This window comes from Palaemon carinicauda, chromosome 9 (assembly GCF_036898095.1).
Source record: "Palaemon carinicauda isolate YSFRI2023 chromosome 9, ASM3689809v2, whole genome shotgun sequence".
NCBI lineage: Eukaryota > Metazoa > Arthropoda > Malacostraca > Decapoda > Palaemonidae > Palaemon > Palaemon carinicauda.
This window is the reverse complement of record NC_090733.1, coordinates 120516958-120529789: the sequence shown is the minus strand read 5'-3', so window position 1 is coordinate 120529789 and position 12832 is coordinate 120516958. Positions and strand designations below refer to the sequence as shown.

The following is a 12832-nucleotide window of genomic DNA, read 5'->3' as shown; positions in this document are numbered from 1 at the left end:
GCTAACTCATTTCTTACACCCGTTCTCACCCTCACCACTTCGTTCCTAACCCTATCTACTCGAGATAAACCAGCCATACTCCTTAGACACTTCATCTCAAACACATTCAATTTCTGTCACTCCGTCACTTTCATTCCCCACAACTCCGATCCATACATCACAGTTGGTACAATCACTTTCTCATATAGAACTCTCTTTACATTCATGCCCAACTCTCTATTTTTTACTACTCCCTTAACTGCCCCCAACACTGCAACCTTCATTCACTCTCTGATGTACATCTGCTTCCACTCCACCATTTGCTGCAACAACAGACCCCAAGTACTTAAACTGATCCACCTCCTCAAGTAACTCTCCATTCAACTTGCACCACCTTCCCTTCTCGTACATCTCATAACCTTACTCTTACCCACATTAACTCTCAACTTCCTTCCCTCACACACACTTCCAAATTCAGTCACTAATCGGCCAAGCTTCTCTTCTGTGTCCGCAACCAGTACAGTATCATCCGCAAACAACAACGGATTTACCTCCCATTCATGGTCATTCTCGTCTACCAGTTTTAATCCTCGTCCAAGCACTCGAGCATTCACCTCTCTCACCACTCCATCAACATACAAGTTAAACAACCACAGTGACATCACACATCCCTGTCTCAGCCCCACTCTCACCGGAAACCAATCACTCACTTCATTTCCCATCCTAACACATGCTTTACTACCTTTGTAGAAACTTTTCACTGCTTGCAACAACCTTCCACCAACTCCATATAACCTCATCACATTCCACATTGCTTCCCTATCAACTCTACCATACGCTTTCTCCAGATCCATAAACGCAACAAACACCTCCTTACCTTTTGCTAAATATTTCTCGCATATCTGAACTCGGTTGAGTCCATGGTTAGGCTGAAGGAACGTAGAGAGTAGAGGTCCCCTTTTTGTTTTGTTTCATTGTTGATGTCGGCTACCCAACAAAATTGGGGGAAGTGCCTTTGGTATATGTATGTATGTATATCTGCCTTACTGTTAAAATCTGATTCATACAACCCCTACCTCTTCTAAAACCACCCTGTATTTCTAAGATTGCATTCTCTGTTTTATCCTTAATCCTATTAATCATTACTCTACCATACACTTTTCCAACTACGCTTAACAAACTAATACCTCTTGAATTACAACACTTATGCACATCTCCCTTACCCTTATATAGTGGTACAATACATGCACAATCCCAATCTACTGGTACCATTGACAACACAAAACACATATTAAACAATCTCACCAACCATTCAAGTAGAGTCACACCCCCTTCCTTCAACATCTCAGCTCTCACACCATCCATACCAGACGCTTTTCCTACTCTCGTTTCATCTAGTGCTCTCCTCACTTCATCTATTGTAATCTCTCTCTCATTCTCATCTCCCATCACTGGCACCTCAACACCTGCAACAACAATTATATCTGCCTCCCTATTATCCTCAACATTCAGAAAACTTTCAAAATATTCCGCCCATCTTTTCCTTGCCTCCTCTCCTTTTAACAACCTTCCATTTCCATCTTTCACTGTCTCTTCAATTCTTGAGCCAGCCTTCCTTACTCTCTTCACTTCTTTCCAAAACTACTACTTATTCTCTTCATATGAATGACCTAATCCCCTAATCATATCAAAGAGAAATATATTTCTGAACAAGAGGGTGATAATTTTTTTCCCCGGTGAAAATCTACTTGTATTATAGTGTTAAGAATGTCATTTTGAAATTAGATTGAAAATGAAATAAAAAATCTTTTTCATCACCTTAACCTGTGGGAGATCAATTTTGATCGCTTGTTCATTAAATCCTCGGGATATAAATTTTTTTTTATTAGGTATTTGTCAGTGATTTTAAATCAAACACATCACTGATAATAGAAAAGCTGCTGAAATCCATTTGTACTTATACTTAAGTCTCGGGCAAATCTGTACTTGCACCTGCTCTTTTTCTCAGTACTTGGACCCATGCCTGCATTCTGTGATGGTACCTTTTTTTGTGCTGCCTTCATAAGGCTCGATGTTATACAATAATTTAGAATTTTTATTGCAACTAATTTCACTTATTTCTTTTCTAATTTTAAACATTACCTTGAAACAATCATTTAGCTATGTAAAGTTTTCATAGACTTACCGTAATCAATGGCTGTTTAGACGTGCAGAGAGTAGGGGCAACTCACAACAGATGTTGCCTCTAGAAGATTTAAGCAGACAATGATTCATTTTGGCAGTGATTTCTACATGTGCTAACTTGAAATTGGCATTAATTGGTTGAGTAGTTATTTGAAGAATTCTTCTATTGGCTGAAAACAAATGGCTTAATGTGTGTCACAGAGAATGCATTCATTAGACTTTAGAAAATATATCCATGATGGGCTACATCCTGCTGAAGGGTTAATGAGGGCACAGTAAGGTTGCTCGTTTGTGGTGGATCCAGCAGAAGCTGGGATATAGATTGACACTCCTAATGCTATCTTCTTCCTTGGAATCTGGTGGTCTAAAAAGCAATATTAGATTGTGGAAATGTAATGGTTTCACAGTGGAAAGATATAGCCCAAAATGAGAGATTGGAGCTTGTGGAAGTAGTTAACTTTATAATGAGCTGTATACCATCATAACCCTTAGCAGACTTTACACAAGAACCACCAGGCAGAACTTATGAAACATTCTATATTTGAATGTGAACATTGCCACTGTCAGAAGGAGCATTAGCCTTCTCACAATGTATGAATGGTGCAAACTTTTCCATAGATCAAGATGGTTAGATTTAAACCTATGAACATGAATCTCGGAGAGTTCCCTACTGTCCTGAACGCTAACATCTACATCACTACCAAAATCCACTAGCCTTGCCTACTCTAGATTCTCCCCTGATTTTGAATCATCATTTATATTCAAGTTTCCTCATTACAAACCATGTAGATGGACATTATCCTGAAGTATTTTTCCATAAGATTGTGTGCTAATTTAGCACACTGAATCTATAGTTGTTCCAACACTGAGTACTTACCTCGAACTACTTTCTTAGGAGTATCTGGGATCTCTTCCCAACCGACCAGAGTTTTGTGTAGTTTACCTTACTCCCGTTTTCTATGAGGGGTAACCTCAGGTGGTGTGATATTCGCCCTGAGGCGACCCTGGGTCAGAGAGCATGCTTGCTCAGGCCCGGTCGCGTTGCAATAACATCACGACACTCCTTAGCCAGTGCAACCCTTTGTGTCTCATGCGGTTCCCATGTGGTACCTTTGTGCTCCCCCTTATCCTTTCCCCTTTGTGTTCCTGTGTCTCGCGGTGCCTTCTAGTGCGTTGTCCTGGGCCTATGGCCGGTAAATCGTGTGGTGCTTTTCTGTCGAAACCTGAAGTTGACCCGCACTCCTTGTGTTCTTCGTGTAGGGGCAGTGTGTGTTCCCCTACAGCCACGTGTCTGGAGTACGAGTCCTGGAACGAGGTGCAGTGGGTGCGTTAGGGCACCAAAAAGAAGGCGGCGTCCAAGAGATTGCCTAAGAAGCCGACCGTCTCTTCTCCTCTTGCTTCGCCAGGCGTATCGTCAGACAGAGCCTCGCTGCCGCCTTCCCCTACCCAGAGTAGGGGACGAGGTAAGTCGGTTACGGGGAAGAGGCCTGTGGCCCTTCCCCAGGAGTCTGATTTACGGGATAGTGGTGTTGTGGCGTCATTCCAGTCAAGTGAGGGGCCTGAGGGAGGGACGGGAGTGTGTTCGGGGGATGGAACCCTGGTGCAAGCAGGGCTCGTCTCAGATGATCCTATGTGGGGAAAAACTGTGCCTACCTCTTCTCCCGCCTTGTGGGCGTGTTTTTCAGGTGCTTCCGCAGCCGAGGGTTCCGCCAAGAAGGAAGACTCGCCGCCGTCGGACTCCCTCGCTTGGTTGCCGCCGAAGACGCCCTTCAGGTCTTCGTTGAGAATGGAGGAAGGTTTTGAAACCTGGTCCCCCATCGAGGAACTCCCACGCTCCCCTCCAGCGCCTTCAGCTACGTTTCCGTCCGTCTTCCTACAGCCCTCTTCTTCCATTGAGCGACGCGTGGACCCATTAACAATGCGGCACGAGTCGGGCCCGCCGGTGAGAACATGCAAGTCGTCGGGCTCCTCGGTCGAAGCCTACTCTTGCTCCTCGGAAGACGGAGCCCCGAGGGACCATAGGAGACGTCGTGAGAGGTCCCGCAGGAGACGTTCACGTTCTTGCCCCCGCTCCAGATCCTGCCACGGGGGTAGGCGCTGTAGATCCCCCAGGAGGAAGTTTAGAAGTGACTCCCCGGGGGAAGAATGGGTCGTGTTCCCTCGTAGCAAACTTTTCGAGATGTCAGCAGTTCCGGGCCCCTCGAACTGGGTCCCAAGGGCTCGCTCACCAGTGAGGTACGTATCCAGTGGCAGATACGATCGACGAAGGGAGTCTTCTCTTCAGGTCCCAGCGGACAGGCATAAGTCCGCGAAGGTTCCGACTCCATCCGCCCAGCGGAGAGAATCGCCCCTTCGGTCTGGCAGCCGCGTCCTGACCTCCAAGTCAACGTCGATTCGGCAGGATCGAGACAAGCAACTCCCTTCAATGAGCAAGCCCGCATCTACCTGGACCTCCGTAAGCAGGGATAAGTCCAAGACAGAGGCCTCCGTCCCGACGGAGATGCCCGTGCTACGCCCTGAGCCGCCGAAGTTGGTCCATTCCAAGATGTTTCCTCCTCCTCCTCCTCCTCCTCCTCCTCCTCCTCCTCCTCCTCCTCCTCCTCCTCCTCCTCCTCCTCCTCCTCCTCCCCCCCCCTGCCCTGGTGCAGCAGAGACCCTCGCTAGCCCTGCCTTTAGCTAGGGATGTTAGGCTGGGTAGGGCTCACGCGGACAAGATCGTGGCCAACCATGCAGAAGCCCCCAAGACCTAGAGCTCCTCCAAGCTTCTTCAAGGCCTAAAATCCCAGAGGCGGTTTTACCTTCCTGAAGGGCATAGCGCAGGTCCCTGTACTGTGGAGCCTGCAATCGCCATCCTTGGACAAGGAGCAGCTGAAGAGAGGGCTACTACCACCCCGATCTGTTTCTCCCCTTCAGAAGCTAACATGATGGAGGAGATAGCCAAGAACCTGGTGAACGTTTCCTCGTGGCTGGATTGGTGGGCCAACACGCTGGTAGGCTTCCAGTTCTCCTACGACCTCACTATCCCAGAGAACCAGGCCTTACTGAAGGAGCTGATTAGCTCCGGAGGTAAAGCCCTTAAGTTTTTCTCGTACCAATCTATCGAGCAGGCTGCCAATTGGGTTCTGCGGAAAAGGGACACGGTGCTCAACAAGCTCGTAAGGAGGCTCCCCGACAGAGAAGCGAGGTCCCTGAGGAGCCTACCCCTGTGTGATGACTCGGTTTTCCCCCTGAAGGCAGTGGAAGAGACTTTAGAGAGGGTCAGGAAGCTGAAGGATACGGAAGACTCCAGACCCCCTTCAGCGAGAAGACCTACCCATAGAAGGGCACCCTACGACGCCTCACTTCCTCCTCGTGCCTAACCTAGTTAACCCAGGAGAGACGCCCCTACTATGGCCTGGTCTCGGTCTTCGCAGCCCTTCCGTAGAGGAACGTCTTCAACACAGTCATCCTTCAGGCCTTCCTATGCGGCAGCCAGAAGAGGTCGTTCAATCCGCGCCGCTGGAAGGAGATAGGGAGAGAGGCTCCCTACTCCTGCTGAAGCCTCAGGTGGGGGAATGCCTCAAACATTCTTGGCAAGCATGGAGAGACCACGGAGCAGATCCGTGGACCGTAGCAGTCCTGAAAGAAGGGTACAGGTTGCTCTTCCTGGCAGACCCCCCAACTCTAATGCCAGATCAACAGGCAGAGTGGTTGGCACCCGAGGACCCCTTGAGAAGGACGGCCCTACAAGAGGAGGTCTCTGCGATGCTGGCAAAAGGGGCGATAGAACCAGTCAAGAACCCGGGCCCGGGGTTCTACAGCAGACTCTTCCTGGTGGAGAAAGCGACAAGGAGCTGGAGACCAGTCATAGACCTCTCAGCCCTCAATAGGTTTGTGTGCAAGACCGACTTCAAGATGGACACCCCGAAGTTGGTCCTAGCGGCCTTGAGGGAGAGGGACTTCATGATGTCCATAGACCTCAAGGATGCATACTTCCAAATCCCTGTTCACCCCTCCAGCAGGAAGTACCTAAGAGTGAAATGCGGTACCCAAGCGTTGCAGTTCAAGACCCTCTGCTTCAGTTTGTCCACAGCCCCTCAGGTCTTCACAACAGTCTCAGCCTGGGCACACGAACAGGGCATCCGCCTGATTCGGTACCTGGACGACTGGTTGCTTTCAGCCTCAGGGGAAGTACTGAGGGAGCAAGGCGCGAAGCTCCTGCAGTTCTGCAACGTCCTGGGTATCATCATCAACCTAGAGAAGTCCCAACTGATACCCTCCACCAGGATGACCTACCTCGGAATGGTCCTGGACTCCCGGTTCGCGAGAGCTTTCCCTTCTGCGGAGAGTCTAGACAACTTGGACCAGATCCTCCGGCCCTTCCTGTTGGACCAGCCCAGGAGAGCCAAGGACTGGCAGAGACTGATAGGCCACCTCGTGTTGCAGAAGTTAGTTCTCCAGGGGAGTTCAATGGAACCTGAAGGAGACCTGGAACCAGAGAGACTCCCCCCACAAGGTGGTCCCGGTGACAAAGGAAGTCCTAGAGTGGTGGATTGCCAGATCGAACACCCTCAAGGGGATGCCCTTCGCAGCCGACCCTCCGGAGATGCTTCTGTTCACGGACGCATCCAAGGAGGGGTGGGGTGCCCATCTCCTCGGCAGGACAGCAAGAGGAAATTGGACGGACGAAGAGACCAGCACATAAACGTACTAGAGATGATGGCAGTGCGAAGAGCATGCCTAGAGTTCGTCCATCAGCTCCGGGGAAACACCGTGGCACTGATGTGCGACAACACCACGGTGGTGGCCTACATAAAGAAACAAGGAGGACTAAAATCGAAGGAGTTGTGCGTCCTCACGATGGGACTGCTGGAATGGGCCGAAGGGGAACAGATCCAAGATCTCAGCAAGGTTCATTCCAGGGAAGAGAAACGTCCTGGCCGACGGCCTCAGCAGAATGGGTCAAGTGGTAGGATCCGAGTGGTCCTTGCACCCGGAAGTGGCCAAGACCCTCATTCAGAAATGGGGATCGCCACTGTTGGACCTCTTCACAACGAGACTGAAGGCACAGCTTCCCGTGTTTTGTTCTCCTGTGCCAGATCCAGAAGCGGCGTTCGAGGACGCCTACCACCACCCTTGGGACAACCTCGACGTTTACGCCTTCCCTCCCTTCGGGATGCTCAGACAGGTCCTAAACAGGGTGAGGCGAGCGGACAACCTGTGGATGACTTTGGTAGCGCCCTGGTGGCCGGAGAGAGAGTGGTTCACGGATCTAAAAAAAACTGGCGCGCCTTCCACCTCCGCCCCTTCCGGACAGGCCAGACCTTCTCCGGCAGCCCCAATTTCAAAGATTCCCCGAGAACCCACGGTCCCTCCGCCTTCACGCGTGGGGGTTATCGAACGTCTCCTGAGGAAGGAAGGATATGCTTCGAGAACGGCTGCAAGGATGTCAGGGTATCTGAGGCGTTCATCAGCGGCAGTATACCAGGCAAAGTGGGCCACATTCACTACGTGGTGCGTCTCGAGGAACATCAAACCATTGAGGGCCTCCATTGCAGAGATAGCGGACTTCCTAGTCTATCTCAGGGACGAGGTAAACATGTCCATCCCAGCCATCAAAGGAGTCCGGGCTGCTCTGGGTCAAGTCTTCCTCCTGAAGGGCATCGACGTGGGTGCCTCCAGACATATCTCGATGCTCATCAGGAGCTTCGAACAATCGTGCCCCCCTCAAGCCAGTAGGGTGCCCCAGTGGGACGTGGCCAGAGTCCTGAAGATGCTGTCAGAACCTCCCTTCGAACCCCTGAAGGACATCTTGGACAAGGAACTCACCCTCAAGACAGTTTTTCTGTTAGCTCTGGAATCAGCAAAATGGGTAGGGGAGTTGCACGGACTGTCGTACGAGGTGTCACACTCGAAGGGTTGGCGTGAGGCTACCTTCAGGTTCGTCCCATCCTTCGTGGCAAAGACTCAGAATCCAGCCGTTTGGGATCCCAAGTTTGAAGGGTTCTCAGTGCCGGCAATCCCTCGATCGGACAACTCTAGGGACTTGCTGCTGTGCCCTGTCAGGGCAGTACGAAAATACTTACAGAGGACAGCCAGACTTCGACCCGAGATCAAGAGTCAGTTCGTCTCCTTGGGACTAGTGAAGAAGCCAGTCTCCAAGAATACTATCTCCTTCTGGCTACGGCAGGTGATCGTCAGGGCCTACAGTAGTGCAGGGGTCCCCCTTCCAGGAAAGCCCAGATCCTACAACATTAGGGGTCTAAGTACTTCATTGGCATTTGAGAAGAATATGGCAGTGGGCCAGATCCTGAGGGCAGGTACTTGGTCTAACCAGTCGACCTTCACAGCTCACTACTTGAAGGACTACTCGAGGAAGTCCCTGGGCGGGTTCTCGATAGGTCCGGTCATTTCCGCGCTCCAAACGGTTTAAAGGTGTAGCTCCAGTGTTTAACCGCGGGTAGTAAGTCCAAGAGACACAGGTTCCTTCCTTAACCCCCTTGTTCTTCCTTCCCCTGCTACCTTACCGAAATGACTCCAGTAGTCACCTGAAACTGCCATGGGATACACTATCGTTGGAAGGACATGTCTCCTAGGTTTTCTTGCAGAGGTGAGTTACTTAGACACTAAGATGGGTTTTTGCATAGTTTTCCCTATTCTCTCGTGTTTCCCTTTTGGGTCAGCAGAACCTAGTCTCCTATCTAGGTTCCTCTTAAATACTTCTCACAGTTTCAAGGTCCTGAAGGACACTCCCACCTCCTAAGGTATAAGTCTCCTAAGAAAGTAGTTTGAGGTAAGTACTCAGTGTTGGAACAAATCACAAATTTTAAATAATTTGTATTTTTCCTAACAGTACTTACCTCGAACTACTTTCGGGTAATGGCCCACCCATCCTTCCACGAGTGCCTTGCTGGACCTCATAGAAACCTAAGCTATCAAGAACTTACTGGAGATCGAGACCTGAGCAAGCATGCTCTCTGACCCTGGGTCGCCTCAGGGTTACCCCTCATAGAAAACGGGAATAGGGTAAACTACACAAAACTCTGGTCGGTTGGGAGGAGACCCCAGATACTCTAAGAAAGTAGTTTGAGGTAAGTACTGTTAGGAAAAACACAAATTACTTAAAATTTGTGATATTTTAAGTCGCAATGCTCTCCTTGTCATGCAACATAATGAAATGAGACTGATTTTTCTTTAACAACAACCTATCTGAACATTTAACACAACCAGATTTTAAAACTACTAGAAGCTATCGTGGAATATGATTAATACTGATAAAATACTTGGATAAGGTAATCAATCTGGAAAACTGTTGACAGTACTCAAGCAATGAGTATACTAAAAGCATACCCATGTGAGGGTGAATGGAAACTCATTTTTAATGATAAATGCAGATACAAACAAGCTTATAGGAGTAGGATGTGAACTGTAGGTGGGCTTCACAGTTATGCTATTTTGTTTTAGAATAAAATTATGAACTTTTTTCGATGGAATATAGTGACCAGCTTTCAAAGAAGAATAGTTTGTATCATATTTTTCATCTTACAGAGAAACCAACTGCATCAGACCTCTTTGATTCCATGTTGTCTGGTTCCCCAAGTCCTCCAAAAGGTGAGGTTTTAGTATTTCTGTATCGAGATATTTTCATTTATGGAATCCACTTTTGTTAGCCCGTATCAGACATACAGATTGGATGTTGTTTTTATTTCAACCAAACTGGGTATTTAGTATCTTTTGGTAAAGGGACTCCCTTAAAGGGGGTAACATCCCCTCCCAATAAAATTTCAGTAAGAAATAGTGAAACAAGCGTTGGTCCATTAAAGAGTGTTATATAATATTAGTGGGGGCAGTAATAGAAAAATTTTCACAAAAGTTTCATGTGTACATCCAAATGTTTTATACTATGATCACTAGTTCCAGGATAAAAACATTAGTCTAGTAGATCCACAATATGAACAGCAGCTAAATAATACACTATCACCCTCGTACAGTGAGATTCAAGTTCAAACCAGGGTCCAAGGTTTGACATAAAAATGTAAGAAAATGCTTCTTGTAATTATGATCCAGGGGATTCTTTAACTTCCTTTAATTTCTTATGTTCTTTTTTTTTTACCTTCTACAAGGAAATGGTATTGTAATTATGACCCAAGGGCAGCTTTATCTTTCTTTAGTTATTCATATGTTCTTTTCTGACTTTCTACATGGCATTATCAAACTCCTTTGAAAATTAATTTTTCAGAGTACAGTTATTTGAATCATTACCCTGATTATATAACTTCATAATGATTTAGTTACATGAATTATGGTTTAATATTACCATAGTTTTTCTTTTTCTAGTATGATGTTGAATCTTATTTCCTTTTCATTTTATATTTGTACAAGTAAAGATTTTTTTTTCTCAGCTAAAGGCAATTCGTTTGATAAACCAATGAGTGACGGAGATAGCAGTGATTATGGAGATCCCAGACCTAAAATGACCAGTTCAGCAAAATCTTCAAATGATGATAAGCCAAAGAAAAGAGGACGACCAAAAAAGGGTGACGAATTTGACGATGATCAACCAAAGCCTAAGAAGAAGCCTGGCCCAAAGAAGAAGGTAGTTGTAGATTTATCAGATGACGAATCACCAAAACCCAAGAAGAAACCAGGTCCAAAGAAAACTGCTGCTGCAAAAAAGAAAATGGATTCTGACTCTGATGATATGTTTGATACACGTGCGAAACAAGTAAGTACTGTAGTAATCGTTATAGTAGTTGTGTTTTTTTATAGTGATATCCCTAAATTACAGGAATACACAAAAGCAGGATTTCTAATCTGGAAACTAATAGAAATTTTACAGGATTACTTTATATTCACATAATAAGATTCATTTAGCAGAAGCATGATATAAAATTATCTTCAATTAATCTATTTTGGATTTTCAAGTATCCAACAAAAGCTAGCCTATGCACTGATGGTTTTGTAATTCATTCAAATTTGACTTAATTTTCGACCCCGTCTTATATGCGCGGAATTGTACGGTATGTGTTTGCTTGTGTAATGTACAGCTAGACTGTTTTCAACACTACACTAAAAAATTTTCTTGCTGAAATGAGGGTGTGTCTTATATTTGTTTATGTTGGAAACATGGCTGCCAACCGGCCGGTAGCGAAAATAATTGAGAAACAGTACCGCTAACCAAGCGGCCATTAGCAAAAATAATGCTGGTTAACTGATGTTTCTGGATTATAGATTGCTGGATTAGTGATTGTGAACCTGTACCTCATCTATGCAATTTTGATTAATCTGACTTCTCGCATATCCAAGTACAATAATTATAATTTCAAACAATTGAGTGTAACAAGACTTAACACCTAGATGAGATGATCCTTTCCGAATATGTCAAGGCTACATCTTAATTATGCAACTATTCCTGGTTCATTCTCAATTCTTGAGGATGGAAGCCTAGGAATCGCTATAGAGTATATTTTAAGCATTTCAAGATGGGAAAATGATTTTACCTATTTTAGCTTATCCTAATGAGGGAAAAGTGCATGAAGACTAGGGCAGCTCGGTGAACCAAATTATATAGTTTTTAGATTTACCATGCTGCTAATTCCAATAATTTTATTACTTCAACTTCTCTTATGATAATATGTAATTGATAAATCAACCTTTCCCTATTTTTTTGTTTTCAGGACGATGATTCGATGTCTGTTGATTTTGCTCCACGAATAAAATCTGGGCGTCAAAAGAAAACTGTGAAATATGCACTGAGTGATGATGAGTCTGACTCAGATTTTTAGACCGTAAAAGTGCTAAAGAAGAAAAATGATTGAACTATGGTCTATTTTCTTTTAAGATAAACATATTTTTTACTTTTTTGATGTTTTTCTTCAATCTTTCTAGCCGTAATATTTCAGAGTAACAGCGTAAGTTCTTAGGACTATTATAACTTTATTTTGCAAATCATCAACGTATCATCCTTCTGCTTGGATTCACAACATTTCTGTGAGTACAAAAGTGTAGTTGTAGTATAGTAGTTTATTTGTTGATGACAAAATTACAAATTGTAATAAATAAGAGAATTTTTTTTATTTTTGTATACACCTCATGTATACACTAAGCTTGCTGTGCAACCCTTTATACAGAATTTTTAATAATGGTTTCAAAGTTTGAAGGATTTTTTTATACATAGATATATTATATGGTGTAAATGATATTACATTATTGAGGGTGTGATTTTCAAGAACTTGCTATAAATTAAGTATATATATTATTGTAGAATACAGTTGGAGTATAGTACTGGTTCTTTAGATTAGACCTAGCACAAAGTTATTTGATCTTCAGTTACTGTCATTTTTACTTGATTTCACCATTGCTTTAGTGTATTTTAATTTTTTAAGGAATTATTTTGTATATCTTTTTAAGGCTATTTATTTCTACTCTGTAAGTCAGCTGTTTAAACTGTTGTTTACAGTCCATTTTGAAATAAAAGTAGATAGAATGATTGTATGACTTCCTTGTATTTCAGTCTCGTTTTTATTTCCATAAAAAAAAAAAAATGTTAGTCGTAAAATTGGGCAAACTCATGTAATACATGTACATGGTTAATTAATGGCTTACTTATTTGTTTCAAGACGGAGTACTTACTTTCGAACTACTTTCTTAGGAGTATCTGGGATCTCCTCCCTATCCAACCAAGAATTTT

General features: G+C 45.0%; 1 protein-coding gene across 3 annotated transcripts in view; it reads left to right on the top strand.

The window, feature by feature from the left end:
* The window catches only part of Top2 (topoisomerase 2), an 88377-nt gene extending 75749 nt beyond the window's left edge, over positions 1-12628 (top strand). For 2 of the 3 annotated variants that reach the window (XM_068380353.1, XM_068380352.1), the window contains exons 25-27: positions 9691-9753; positions 10545-10867; positions 11820-12628. In XM_068380353.1, coding sequence (XP_068236454.1) covers positions 9691-9753; positions 10545-10867; positions 11820-11927 — 494 coding nt within the window. In that variant the 3' untranslated portion in view covers positions 11928-12628. The remainder of the gene's footprint in view (positions 1-9690; positions 9754-10544; positions 10868-11819) is intronic. The other variant, XM_068380354.1, reaches the window with a different exon arrangement.
* The last annotated feature ends 204 nt before the right edge of the window (positions 12629-12832 follow it).